The sequence below is a fragment of the Zalophus californianus genome, chromosome 11, assembly GCF_009762305.2.
Source record: "Zalophus californianus isolate mZalCal1 chromosome 11, mZalCal1.pri.v2, whole genome shotgun sequence".
NCBI classification, from domain to species: Eukaryota; Metazoa; Chordata; class Mammalia; order Carnivora; family Otariidae; genus Zalophus; species Zalophus californianus.
This window is the reverse complement of record NC_045605.1, coordinates 48776314-48789777: the sequence shown is the minus strand read 5'-3', so window position 1 is coordinate 48789777 and position 13464 is coordinate 48776314. Positions and strand designations below refer to the sequence as shown.

The window sequence follows — 13464 nt, the reverse complement described above, 5'->3', positions numbered from 1 at the left end:
ACTGCCTTTTGACTACTATGGCAGCCTCACGTTTGTATGGGAATTGTCTAGAAAGCAGTGCAACAATTTCTATCAAATTGCCACTGAAAATATGTTACTTTATGGTCTAGTTGTGAATCTTTGCCCAATTTGTTTAGTGATTTTTAAGGAAGCTATTTTGCCAGTCCTCTGAAAAATAAAAAGAATCACAAAAAATCCGAGTTATACATTTTTGCCTTATTCATAAACGTGCACTGGTATGGAGCTGTTGGTTTAAGCTATAGATGTGTTACTGCCATGTCACTAAGAAAACTCCCTTTTAAGGTTAGTGGTCTACATACAAGAGGTTTTCATTAAGGAACAGAAGAATTCTATGCTAGAACTAAATGAAATGTCAATAGAAAGAGTCTAAAATATTGTCTGCTCCCGCTATAAAAACCTACGCATTTAAAAAGATTTACTAATGGAACTGTTTTCAGGAGAAAGAGATAAGCAAAGATGATTGCTTCCTATCATTTGAAAATCAAACCAAACCAACCTACCTTCAAAACAACAAAACAAATCACACACATACACACACACACACACACACACACACGTACACACACACAAAACAACTTGTGAAATGAACATAAAAATCAAGAAACATTAGTGAAGACATGTTAGGGAATTACTGATAATATGTCTCTAGTGGTTCAAAAACACTTTCATGTTTTTTTTTTTCAAAAAGGAAATGCTTTAAAAAATCAACAATGGCACTTCTGACTTCTAAGCACTTAGGACCAAGAGCTGCCAGCAATTTGCTGTGTCACATGGAATAGGCGGCGGGTGACAGCCTCCCGTGCCCTCCACTTACATCAGAGGTTCCAGAGATTTGGGCTTAATGAAGATGGCAATCGGATAGAGCTGGGCAACTTGTAACCGCTTGATAGCATTTCCTGACACGTCAAGTATACAGTGTTTGCCCTGGTAGGAAGAGAAGAAAAATATGGAGTTAATCCAGAAAGAATGATCATAATCCAACCAAAACAAACAGACAAACCAAAAAGTAAGTATGTTTTCAAGGAAGGTAAGGGATACTGAATTTCTCATGGTTGAAAAAGGATCACTGCAAAGCATAAATAAAAGTTGATATTCAGGGTCATCACTGATTGCTTTTGATAACTCATCTTTATTACTCCCTTACTAAGTGCCTGCCACGGCAATAGAGATTTTACATGTGTTACCTCAGCTTAATTTTCTTAAATATCTGATGTTTTGCAAAAGAAGACGTGTAGCCTTATGTAATATGATTGGGTCCACACTCATGAAGCTCATAAACCATCTCTGAAGATAACTGTCAACAAGAAATCTCCAAATCTACAAGGTAGGTATTACCAGCCACATTTTACGGAAGATAAGACTAAGGCTTAGAAACAATAAGTAACTTGCTCAAAGTCTCAGTGCTAGAAGAACTCAAACCCAAGTCTTGAGCACTGACAGAAGTGTTGGTTGGAATAAGTAGCTACTTCATTGTCTCACCCTGACCAATGTTAAGTCTGGAGTAATGGTAATCATGTGAACTTGGAACAATTCCATAAATACTTGCTGAGTGCTTATATGTATCCTGCCCTGGATATGCTCAGTCCAGTATAGCTAAGGACAGACACAAAAGAGTTACCTTCAATATTATGTCTTTAAATTTCTTGTTTGTTACATGAAAACTCTATTACATACAGCACACCTCATTTAACTGGGCTTCCACTGCAATGAGTGCTCAGAGCAAGGAGTTGCTTTATAAAGTATTTCGGGAAAAGTAGATACATTTGGCAAACATCATATTCTAACTCCCAGAGAGAAATGGCCTCATTACCCTGAGGCCAGAAGAACTTTAGAAAAGAAGAGAAAAAGCATTTTGTACAGATAGGAACAGTGCTAAATCAATAATAGGGGATTACAAATTTTCTATAATACCTGCATGAAAACTTAGAGACTGTAGTGAATACTTGGGCTCTTAGAGGAGAAACATAATAAGATGGTTCAAACCCTATATCACTTAAGCAATAAATTCCAAGTTTGCTCTCTGTGAAATGCAACAGCTAAACAAAATGTTTAAATGCCGTTTGATTATTCACTGGCCAGAACATTTCAAGTTAACAAAGGTTATATTTACATGTTCAAAGAGGAGCATAGATGCAATCATCCAGGAAACTGATTAGAAACACGTGATTTGGCTCAAAGAACCTAACTTTTGAAAGAAAGGAAGAGATGCAGCTTACTGTATTCTCAGATAGACATTAAAATTTCTTGTTTATTTTTTACCAGTACATCAAAAGGCTATGTAAAATCACAACAAATCAACCTAACAAATATTAATTAAAAAACAAATGGGATTGGTTTTTAACTCTTTTCTTTTCTCTCATGAAATTGGTCCTCCGTGTTGACAGGAGATTAGGATCTCTCTATAGGCAGATCTTAGAGCCACACTCAAGTTCCTTCCTATCCTGTTCTCTCTTGAACATTCTCTTCTTTTCCATGTCCTTGAAATTATCAATGGGAAGGAAATGGCAGTATTCACACCTCTTCTAAGTTGGAATTTCTGCCAGCTCTAGGCTAGGCCTTAGCCCTCTTCATCTATCTACCCCTTCACTATGAGTGTCCCAGGTTTTCAGGGAGATAAAATGTAACTCTTGCAAACAAAAAGAATTGAGGACCCTGATTTAAACAACCTAGAGTAATAAAGCTTCCTTAATAAATTCAGTGTTGTTTACTGGGGCCAAAGATAAGTGAGTCAAGGACAAAGTCAATCTCCATAAACTTCAAGCTGTTAATTGCCTTTAGGTTTATAACCCCCTCCTCCCCATGAGTCAGCCAGCATACCTTATTGAGATTAGAACAAAGATTAATGACCTTGCTCTAAAGTCATTCTCTGCTTAAAGGACTTAAAAGGAATATTTAATAAAAGTTTACAACTGCAATCAGGAAAGAGTAATGACCAAAAATGCAGTTTGCCACCTGGAACCTTCTTTAGGGGCGGTATAAGATGATTGGGGGACATACCCTTTCTGCCACGAATCTCACAGACTGCACACTGGTTCCGTATAAGTTGTCATTGTACTGGCCAGCTTCTATAAACTTGTGCTCTTGGATATCTTTCTCCATTTGTTCTCTGGAAATGACAAAGTGATAGTCTCTGCCATCCACCTCATAGTCACGCTTTGGCCTCGTAGTATCTTTATAAAAGAAAAATAATAAAAAAGGTAATTTATATTCATAAACAGCCTTTACACCTATTTTCTTCCCCACACCCTCAACATAGATATACAAAAATATGTAATATTGAGGACCATGACATAGTAACAGGTACCTGTTACCTGTTAGCCTCCCACTGTACGCAACTACAAAACTAGACAAAGTGTATGGAACAGCCATTGTCAGGCATCAGATGACAGGCAGCCCAGGGCTGTGACCTTGAGACTGGAGAAACACATGAGGGGACCTCTACATTCATTCCACTTCCATTTTCAAGTGGAGGGTCTAGAGGTTATTTAGTGCTAGGAGACACTAGAGTTCAGTCAGAACTGGGTATTTGGTTGAGAACATGGAAAGGCTACGATTTAACATGATTTAATTTAATTAATTAATTAATTAATTAATTAATTTTTTTTTTAGAGAGGGAGGCAGGGGAAGGGGCAGGTTCCATGCCCAGCAAGGAGCCCAATGTGGGGCTGGAACTCACAACTCTGAGATGATGACCTGAGCCAAAATTCAGGAGTCAGATGCTTAACTGACTCAGTGGAAAGTCTACAATTTAGAAGGTTACTCTAGATTTATTCTAGACCCACCTTCACAAAGTGTAAAACCAGGTCAGAACTGAAGAAACTGATTTGCCAGTAAATTATTATCAGCCAGAATAAAAACATAATATTCTATAAAGAAAGATAACCAAATCCAGACTCTCAATAACATAGTGTCACAATGTCCAGTACACAATAAAAGATTATGGGACAAACAAAAAAGCAAGAAAATATGTCATAAGCAGGAGGAAAAAAAGGACAAACAGTAAAAATATATTCAGGGATTTGAAAGATGTGAAATGAGATCATCACAGTTTAGGTGGGACTAAAAGTCATCAATTCTAACCATGGTTAGAGGTGATTGAAGTTCTTAGTAAGAAGAGAAGGGAAAACAATCCTATCAATATAAATAAAAGATTTTAAAATATTTCCAGTCTTTGACTCAGATATTTTCTTCCTAGGAATCTATCTTAAAAAATTATCAAAGCTTCAGATAAAGTTTTATCTTAAAGATATTCATTATATTAATTTATAAATTATAAATAATTATCACATAATTATATTTTAATTATGATTCATAAGAGTGAAAAGGAGAGACAACCCAAAATACCCATAAATGAGGAATGATTATGATGTAATAATCATTTAAAATATTTACATAAAATTTTAAATAATGTTAAGCCAAAAAAATTGTATATATCCAATATGTACCCAGTCAGAGGAGAAAGAGGTGAAACTCTGAAAATATTAACAATGATGTTATCTCTGGATACTCTGAAAGTCTGTATATTTTTAATTTCCTCGCTTAAATTTCTTTTTAGCATTTTCCAGGTTTTGTACAATGAACCTATATTGAGTATCATAAAATAGTGCTATTAATTAAAACAAAAGAAAGCGTGCAAGGTGGAGGGGAAAGTGGGAGTGGTCATTAAGGACTGTCTGGGTTTTTTCTTTCCAAATTGGAGGGACGCACGGGAGGCTGCTATGAAATGGAGTAGGGTTTGACTTGATCATTTCTGTCTGGAGTCTTTCTCAAGATAGGCTGTTTGGCAGGATCTGTTCCCAGAGTTCTTGCTGGGAATAGTTTCATGAGATACAGCAATCACTCTAGCTCCCCTCTGTCTCTGCACTTGCACACACTCGACTGTTGCTCTTAGGTATTCTGGGTGACATCTGCAATGCTGAAATATAAGAGACACTTCAAAGCATAAAGCTTCAAAAATGTACAGTGAGAAAGAAATATTTGTTGGGATAGATTTAAGAGTTCAATTATCTAATAAACTGAAATTCCCTGTGTGTGTGTGGGGGGTCTGTATAAACACACACACACACTCACACAGAAACATTTATGTGATGCCGTGGGAGTAGGGGTGAATGGGAAGGTGTAGTATGCATGGGACACAGAGCAGATAGACTCTGATGGGACTATACTCAGTGGGACCAGGAGACCCAATGATCCTCCCTCAGGACAAGAAAGCAGATTACAATCTGGGATGGCCTAGAGGGTAGATGAAAATTTTACATGTCTTCTTGTCTTCACCCTCTCATATCCTGGCACTGTTATCACCCATGGAGAAGGTTGTTTTGTTTTGGGATTGACACATGGCCCTAAATCATCCTGAGATTATTTTAATACGTGGCTTTGTGTCTGATCTCTCTTATTCTATGGGAAGAGATGCTTCAGTGGCATTTCAATCCATTTATAAGAACATACTGATGCCTATCAATAATTCTGTGCTATTTTAAAGGCTATGGGAGTTACAGGATGACAGGATTCATCCTGCCTTCTGCGGGATCACAGTCAGTTTGGAGGATGTATTATACTCACTAAATAGAGAACAATACACAGCAGCACAGATGAGAAGTGTTGAGCAGAGAAAATTGAGATGCTTTCAGATTAAAAAAAAGATGTTCAGATAATAGGTAACTGATAGTATCCAAATCACTGAAGACACCACTGAGGAACAGAATTACACTTTATCATCTCAAAAGAGGGGGAGCCTTTCTTCCAGGAAAAAGAGAAACGATACTTACGAGGCACACAGGAGCCAAATTTGTCAGGGAATTCAGATATCAAGTCGTCATTGATCCGATCCTTCATGGGGCCCAGGATAATCACTGGCCGGGTATAGTTTACTGCAGAGAGGGAAGGGGAGATGCAAATGAGGGGAAAGACATGAACAGGACGGCACAACTGCTCTGCACAGGTGAGTCTTAAGGTGAAATCACCAAACAGAACTGCTGAGGGCATTACTTCATTGGCTAAGGTGCCCACAAAGCCTGGCAGGAGAAATTGGTGTTTTAACACTAGGTATGTTGGCTGTGCCTACTTTCTGGAATTTTCCAATAGGGAAAAGCAACTGCAGTGTCTGTCAATGAAAAACGTTTGGAGGGGTTTTGCTTGCTCTTAGTTTATGCCTACACAATGTCAAAACAACTAAGGAATTTCGTCAATTGAGTGGGAGAAAAAAGATTCCAAAGCAGCTGTCTGGCCATTGTTTAGATAATGACTTTAAGAAGTAATTGTTAGTATAATGACACCTTATGTTTTTTTATAATTTCTTTTCCTCAGCTCAGAATACTCTCTATTCTCTGCTGGGGTTTTCCCAATTCCTTTGTAACATGAGGGTAGAAGGAACTCTAAAGTCCATTTGGTATAACTCCTCCTCTGATGCTTGAATCGTTCTGCAATATCCTTGTCAATAGCCATTAGCCTCTGTATAAATGCCTCCTAGAAAAAGAAATGGAGCAGCCCAGAGGATGACTTGTATCTTAGGACAGGTCTGATAGAAAGCCTTTCTCAATACTCAGCTGACATCAGTCTCCCAGGAGATTTTTATCCATTTGTCCTGTAGGTGGGGCTCTGTAGTGATTCGACTGAGCTCCTTCCACTCAGGACCACTCATCTGGAGGGCTGCCCCATCCTCCTGGGAGCCGCCCCTGCCCATGCTTAGCAGGGAAGTTGTTTGTGCCAAAGAGAGAGCAAGGTCTGGTCTGGGGACAATGGAGTATTAAGCAGAGTTTATCCTCCTTAGTCCTTCATTCTTTGGCTCCTCTAATGGTGTCACCCGATATGGCCTGGAAATCAGGAACCAGAGCATGCTGGGAAACTTACTTTCCTGCCTTGTGACAGGCTCATAAGAAAGAATGAAGTCTTCTTGCCCTCCTGAGAAGAGAAGAAAAGAAAATTACAGTGAACTAACAACCAGTCATACCCCACAGATCCCAGCTACAAGCCCTGCTCTGAAACACAGGAAGCAGACACAGTTCAGGGTTCATTTTCCTTGCTCTTTCCTTGAATCTTTCCAAAAATCCCTCCATCCTCATAAAACTCCAGCACTAAGATAGTATCATGTTCTCAATGGTTATAACTTAAGTCATGAGAGAGACCAGCTACCTGCAATTCATCAGGGCAGTGACCTATGAGACTGCCTTCTCTCTGACACTGAGAAGTGGAGCCCCTGTTACTTACACTTAAAATGAAACCATTCAGTTCAAGGAGAGGGCCCATCCAATAGTTTGCTGCCACATCATTCAGAATTTCTGGACCTTTTATCTCATCTTCTATTTTATTTCCCAAAGCAGCACATTGTCCAAAAGCAAGTGTCTGCTGGGTTCATTTACGTTACAAAAACTTCATCAGCATATACCACAGGACACTTGAGATTTTATTCTACTGTTAATTCATCAGGAAAATGCTGGGTCAGTTCAAGAAGATAAAAAATTTGAGGAGGACCCTAAATCACTGATCAGAATTGCTACTAAATCTAGCCTTCCAACTTTGGAAAGAGAACTGAGGAAGACAATGTAGCAAAAGTGTCAGTGCCTCCAATGACATTTACTACAAGCCTTCTGATTCACAGGAGGCCTCGAGTCAAGTTAATGAACTGGGCATGAGATTAGCCTGATTCAGCTGTGACCCCAGAGGATCTACTCTTTTCTTTTTTTTTTTTTTAAAGATTTTATTTATTTATTTATTTGAGAGAGAAAGAATGAGAGATAGAGAGCACAAGAGGGAAGAGGGTCAGAGGGAGAAGCAGACTCCCCGCTGAGCAGGGAGCCCGATGCGGGACTCGATCCCAGGACTCCAGGATCATGACCTGAGCTGAAGGCAGTCGCTCAACCAACTGAGCCACCCAGGTGCCCGGATCTACTCTTTTCTTTGCATCAGGCCCAGGCCTGACTGTGTTTTGATAGGGAAACAGTTTAGGGATATTGGAAAGGACTTCCTGTATGCTGTTCTATAGAGGAATGTTATGGGAGGTAGTGTTTCCTGAAACCAAAGGGCAACACAACTGGTTGCTTTATCTGCTCATCCCCCTTGAAACACATTCCATCTGCCAATGTGCTCCTCCTTTAGCAGACAGCACCAGGAAAGGCGAGTTAATTTCATAAAAGGAGTTAATAATACAGACAGTTTTGATAATGACAACTAATTTGGGGAAATTAGGCAATATATGGATAAAGCTGTGAAGTACAGATGTCTTCCCTGGACCCAGGTAGCTGGGATGGGGTAGGGTGAGAGTGTCTTACTTTTTTCAAGTGTGAGAAATGGCCCCAAGTGGAGTATTAAGCAGAGTTTATCCTCTCTCCTCACCCTTATGCAGGCTTACTCTGAGAATGGCACAGCTAGGCTAGGCTACTTCATCATGGCATGGAGAATGAGCCTTGAGGTTCCTTCTCAGTGACGTCTACTCATGGCTGCTCCAAGAATGTTCAGGGACTTTTCTACATCTGGGGTTTGGTATTTGAGGAGTCAGAGTCACAATTTTTTTTTTTTAATTTGGGAAAATATGATTCCCTTTAATAAACTAAACAGCTGAAATTTGCAGAGTCTAGGCCAAAAAATAATGAAGGTGATTGAGTGCTAAGATCCACAGTTATCTAAAGCCTGAGATAAGGTAGAGGTCATAGGAACTCAGAAGGTAAGCGTAAAAATGGCTGGGGACAAAGTATAGCTTTAGGGCTAGAAACATGGCCGACTAGTACTGTAGTGTTTGTAACTTCACAGGGAAATCTTTATGGACTGACTAATATGTGAAAGGAGCATCCTGAGCACAGGATAACAAAGCTTTTAAACATCAGGAGATACTTATGCCTCTCTACTAGACTGGGGATTCCATAAAGGCGAGGACTGGCTTTCATTTACCATGTCGTCTCCAGTGCTCAACATAGAGAAAAATGTCAATGAATTTGCATTCTGATTTTAGTGGTAGGAAATGGGATGAGTAATGAGGCCAAAGATAGGTTTTCCTTTGTGTTTCTGTCTGTATGCTTTCACTTTGGGAAGTGTGGTTTTCTCTAAATAAATATAACACGTCATGTTCCCATAGGAATCTTTTTCCAATGTCCTTACAAATCATTCTGATGGGATATTCTAAGGCAGACCTTAAATAAGATATTCGGTGACAGTAGGTTTCGTTTGTGATTCAGAAAACTAGGACAAAGCAACACAGCTTTGGTTAACTTTGTTGGAGAGTTCTGTAGTTCTTTTGTTTATCCGTTGCTTTTGGGTTTACTTTCTAACTTACAAAGGGCACTGGTTCTTGTTCAGAGCAGGAAGACTGGCAGATCGCAGTGGCAGCATCCTTATGTCAAGGCCCATCCCACTTCTAAAGACCCTGTGACAGTCAGGTACTGCATTAGGAGTACCTGACCTGCAGGGGAGCTGGGGTGGATGGGATTATGTCGTAGCTGTGATCTCAGCACCTTAAACCCATTTTTCCTTTCATGTTCGGGAATGAAAAGCCCTATGGGTAATGTGAAGGAGACTAAGAGGAGGAGGGGGGGAAAAAGCCACAGCAATGAAGGAAAGATAATTCTGTACGGCCATAAAGGGCTTTCACATCCATTATTTTCTGTTTTTCACAGTTATTTCTGTTGAGGTAAGTGCTCTGATGACCCCACTTTATATATGAAGGAGCTGAGGCTCAGAGGTGTTAATGGGGCTTGTTTTCTCAGTCAGGAAGTAGTGGAGTCAAGATTTAAAACCACATCTTTTTTGACTCCTCATTGAAGAGTCGGCAAGAGATGGAGAATTTTCTGATGGGGCTGGGATGTAGGGGCAGACCTTACCAATGAACAAAGAATGGGTGGCAGAGAGTGGAGCTGAACCCAAGGCAGAGTCACTGGGTGGCTGGAAGGGGCTCCATCTGTAAACACCAACTGGTTTTATTTTTTTTTTAAATGCTGCTGTGTCATCTCTATACAAGAGTCATCCTTAGTAGTTTTTCTATTTTTTCTCAGGAGGTGTTGGCACTTAGAAATAACAGCTGACAAAAAGTTACAAACTATTACTTGGTCTTGTTTTGGCAAGTGCATGGCTGGAAGTGGGAGAGCAGCAGTGCTGGGTGCAGACAGCGGCAGCTGTGGGAGAGTTAGAGGAGGCGTCTGCCAACAGTCTCCACTGGACCCTCTGTGTCTGAACTGGAAGCAAGTCACAATAGGAGGGATTCAGAGGAAGACCCTCCTATGTCCAGATGATAGAGAAAAGCAACTTGGTGTTCTTTAGGAATTTTTGGAAACTAGAAAAGACAGGGGAGGGAAGGGAAGCCCAATGGCAGTACATTTAATGTCCTAAATGTAGTGTTTCGTGCCTGCATTGGATGATTTTTAAGAAGAAATTAGGTTCTTAGAGGCATAGAATGTTAGCTCTAAGAAAGGGCTTGGAACTCATGGGGTTCATAGACAGCGAGTATGTGGCACGTGGTGTCACTCCCCCATTCCACGCCCTTGGTGGACACCACAGATTGATCACTGCCCACATTACCACTGGGCCTCAACCTGGCCTCGGTACTTTTCAGTACAATTCTTCTGGCAGCTATTACCCATCGGTCAGAGCTGGGATCTTGGTTCAAATCTGCTTGCCATCTGTGCTCTAACTCAAGCTACTCAATAGACATAGGAGAAGACTGAGGTTCAAAGACGATGAGTGATTTCTTCAAGGTCACATAGTAAATTAGTGTTTCAGTGTCTCCATAGGATGTTCAGAAGATTAAATCAGTTAATGTACATAGAACTCTTAAAACTGGGCTTAGCACACAGTTAATGTTATATAAAGGTTTCTGCTTGTATTGATAGGTGGTATGGAATAGTTGAAATGTACAGGATAAAACATGAGGAGGCTGGTATTACAGACTGTCGGGAAGAGTGACAACGTAAGGAATTCAGAAGCAAAATATCTCGACTGGTCTTCCAGAGTGCCACCATATTGTGATCTCAGCACCTTAAACAAGCTTTAGCTTCCTCATCTGTAAAACTGAGTGTTAACATGAGATATATCTCATAGTTTTGTTGCAGAAATCAAATAAGAAAATGGATAATGAAAAATTGCTTTGTAAAGGCTAAAGAACTAGAGAAAATACAAGGGCCACACTTTAACACAGCAGAGAAAGGAGAAGAATATGGGCATTACTTGGACAAATTCCAATGGAAAAGTTTTGGGTCTCCTCTTATCAGCACTCAATTCCACTCAGATCGTTCCTTCAAGGTCTGTGTTTTGAAACTCTTACTTAACCGATGAACACCAATAGGTTAGAAAGATAATCATCAGTTCCCCAGTACCCATCATGATATAAAGAACTTTGTGAGCTTTGAGGAAGGCAGGTCTCAGCTGCAGAGGTCTGCAGTCTTCATTATACCTATATTGTCTATTACTGTGTCCTAATACAAGGACATCTGAAAGCTAAGATATAAAAACAACCACAAACACAAGCCTGTACTGTACGACTTTGTTGACAGAGAGAAATCTGGAATTAGTCCATAATTAAGATAGTTTTGAGGGGGTATTTTGCATAATTATACAATGTGCACTGTAATTAACTGCATTTTAGCTAGTGCTCGATATAGTTGGACTTTGAAAAGTTCTATTTTATAATATTGAGATGGTGCAGGAAAGGTCTGGGCTGTTTATTAGAAATTGAGGTTTGTGTAAGTATGTGTGCATATCTCAGGAAACGTATGAGGCTTTCAGTTAAGGTGGTCACAATACGTAATTCCAGGATGCAGTGTGAATTGTCCTTCTGGAGCTACGAGACATAGTGGTCTGGGGCTTTGTTTCTAACCACTGACCATTTTTTAAAGCACTGTGTCCCAGAGTGGCCATGGAATGGTTCTAAGAGTGAAAAATAACACCTGGACGTCAGTGGGAAAGGGGCTTTTTAGTCTTTGTTTATACTGCTCGTCACAAAATATGAAAGTTTGTCATAATTACAGCAAAACCCAGGAATTCAACAGAAAAATGCAGCCTGTGTTGATTTCAAAATGGTAATTTTCTGGAAACCACATCTGTTCCAAGTCTCTGGGTCTTTTTTCATGCCACTGCCCTGCCTGGAAAGTTTCTTCCTCAACCTACCTATAGCTGGCACGCACCTCATGTTTCCACAGCTCAGCTCAAAGGGCACTTCTTCTCTGAAATCATCTTGGAAGCCTCTACTATCCTTGAACCAGACTTCTACCTTAGAAACTGCTGCATGTTGTGCATTTTTGTTGGTGTTGTTGTTTGTTGATATCTCTCCCCACTGTGTGTGTGCTGAGTTCTAGAGTTGGTTGATATTCATACTGGGTCTCATGGTGCCTTTGAAGAGAGCATGATACATGGTGCATGCTGAATGAATAAAGAAATATTCCTCTATAATTCCTCTTATTTCCATCCTGGGGAAAGAAATACCATTTTTTCCCTCTAAGCTATGACAAAGGCTGTTTTCACTTTCATTCATTTGTAAAGAAAGCAATCTGAGTGGCTGATTGGTAACCTCAGATGAGATCCCAACCAAGGCTGATCACTGGACTCCACATTCGCTCTTGTAATATCATGGAGTCCAGTTCCAATTTTCCTCTCTTCTCATAGATAATTCAAGCTGCTGGCAAGTGTTTCTTTTACTCACTCAGTAAGTATTCATGTGCACCTACCATTTAATAATGAAGAATTATTGATGTCATCTTAGAGCATCACTACCAAAACCCCTGTAAGCTGCTGAAAGCCTTGGCCCAGTTTTTCTAACTTAATGATTCTGGGAAGAACATTCCTACCCATGAAAGAGAAAAGAGGGGCCTCTAAAAAGGATTTCCAAAGGAAAAGGGGGTTCTTGTATATACTTTCCATAAAAAGAACTGAAAGAACACGGTATGATGTTTCTCCTCTCTATACTTGTGTCTGCAGGATAGAAGCACAATACTTAAGGCTGAATATCAAAGAAACTAGGGCCATTGGTCCCATGAAACCCAACAAACAAGTTCTATTTTTCCTTATACTAAATTGAGGGTACCTCACGTGTCAGGAAGGCAATCTTTGGTCACTTCTTCTTGGCCTGGTGTCTGTTTTAAAGTTAAAGGAAGGGAAGGGGGAGGCAAGTGTTTTGCCAAGCTGGGATAATCATAAAATTATAAGAGTGGGAAGAATGCAAAAATGTGAAGGATCATGTTGAGAACAAAAACCCTTTGATTCCTGTCACCAAGAAGACTTGTCATTCTGTTGAGGAAGAAAATTAGGTGGTTTTCATATTATTTGATTGATGGAGGGAATCTCATCACATTTCTTTTTTTCCCCATTTCATTCTGCACTATGTTTCATCTTCCTCCTCTGGCCCCTACCTCCATCTGGCGCCTTTCTTCTTTCGTGCTTTTTTCTATTTGCTACCAATCTGATTCTATGGAGCCTTTCTCAAAATCCACATTGAATTTGTCATATTCCAAGAATACCTTTTGGCAC

General features: G+C 39.9%; 1 protein-coding gene across 27 annotated transcripts in view; it reads right to left on the bottom strand.

Moving 5' to 3' along the window:
* Window positions 1-13464, bottom strand: part of DLG2 (discs large MAGUK scaffold protein 2) — a 2208086-nt gene that overhangs the window by 11423 nt on the left and 2183199 nt on the right. For 26 of the 27 annotated variants that reach the window (XM_027578649.2, XM_027578631.2, XM_027578636.2 and 23 more), the window contains 4 exons: window positions 6871-6921; window positions 5790-5891; window positions 3019-3191; window positions 836-945 (listed from right to left, as the gene is read on the bottom strand). In XM_027578649.2, coding sequence (XP_027434450.2) covers window positions 836-945; window positions 3019-3191; window positions 5790-5891; window positions 6871-6921 — 436 coding nt within the window. Of the gene's footprint in view, window positions 1-835; window positions 946-3018; window positions 3192-5789; window positions 5892-6870; window positions 6922-13464 lie in introns of those variants that run through there. The other variant, XR_003517338.2, reaches the window with a different exon arrangement.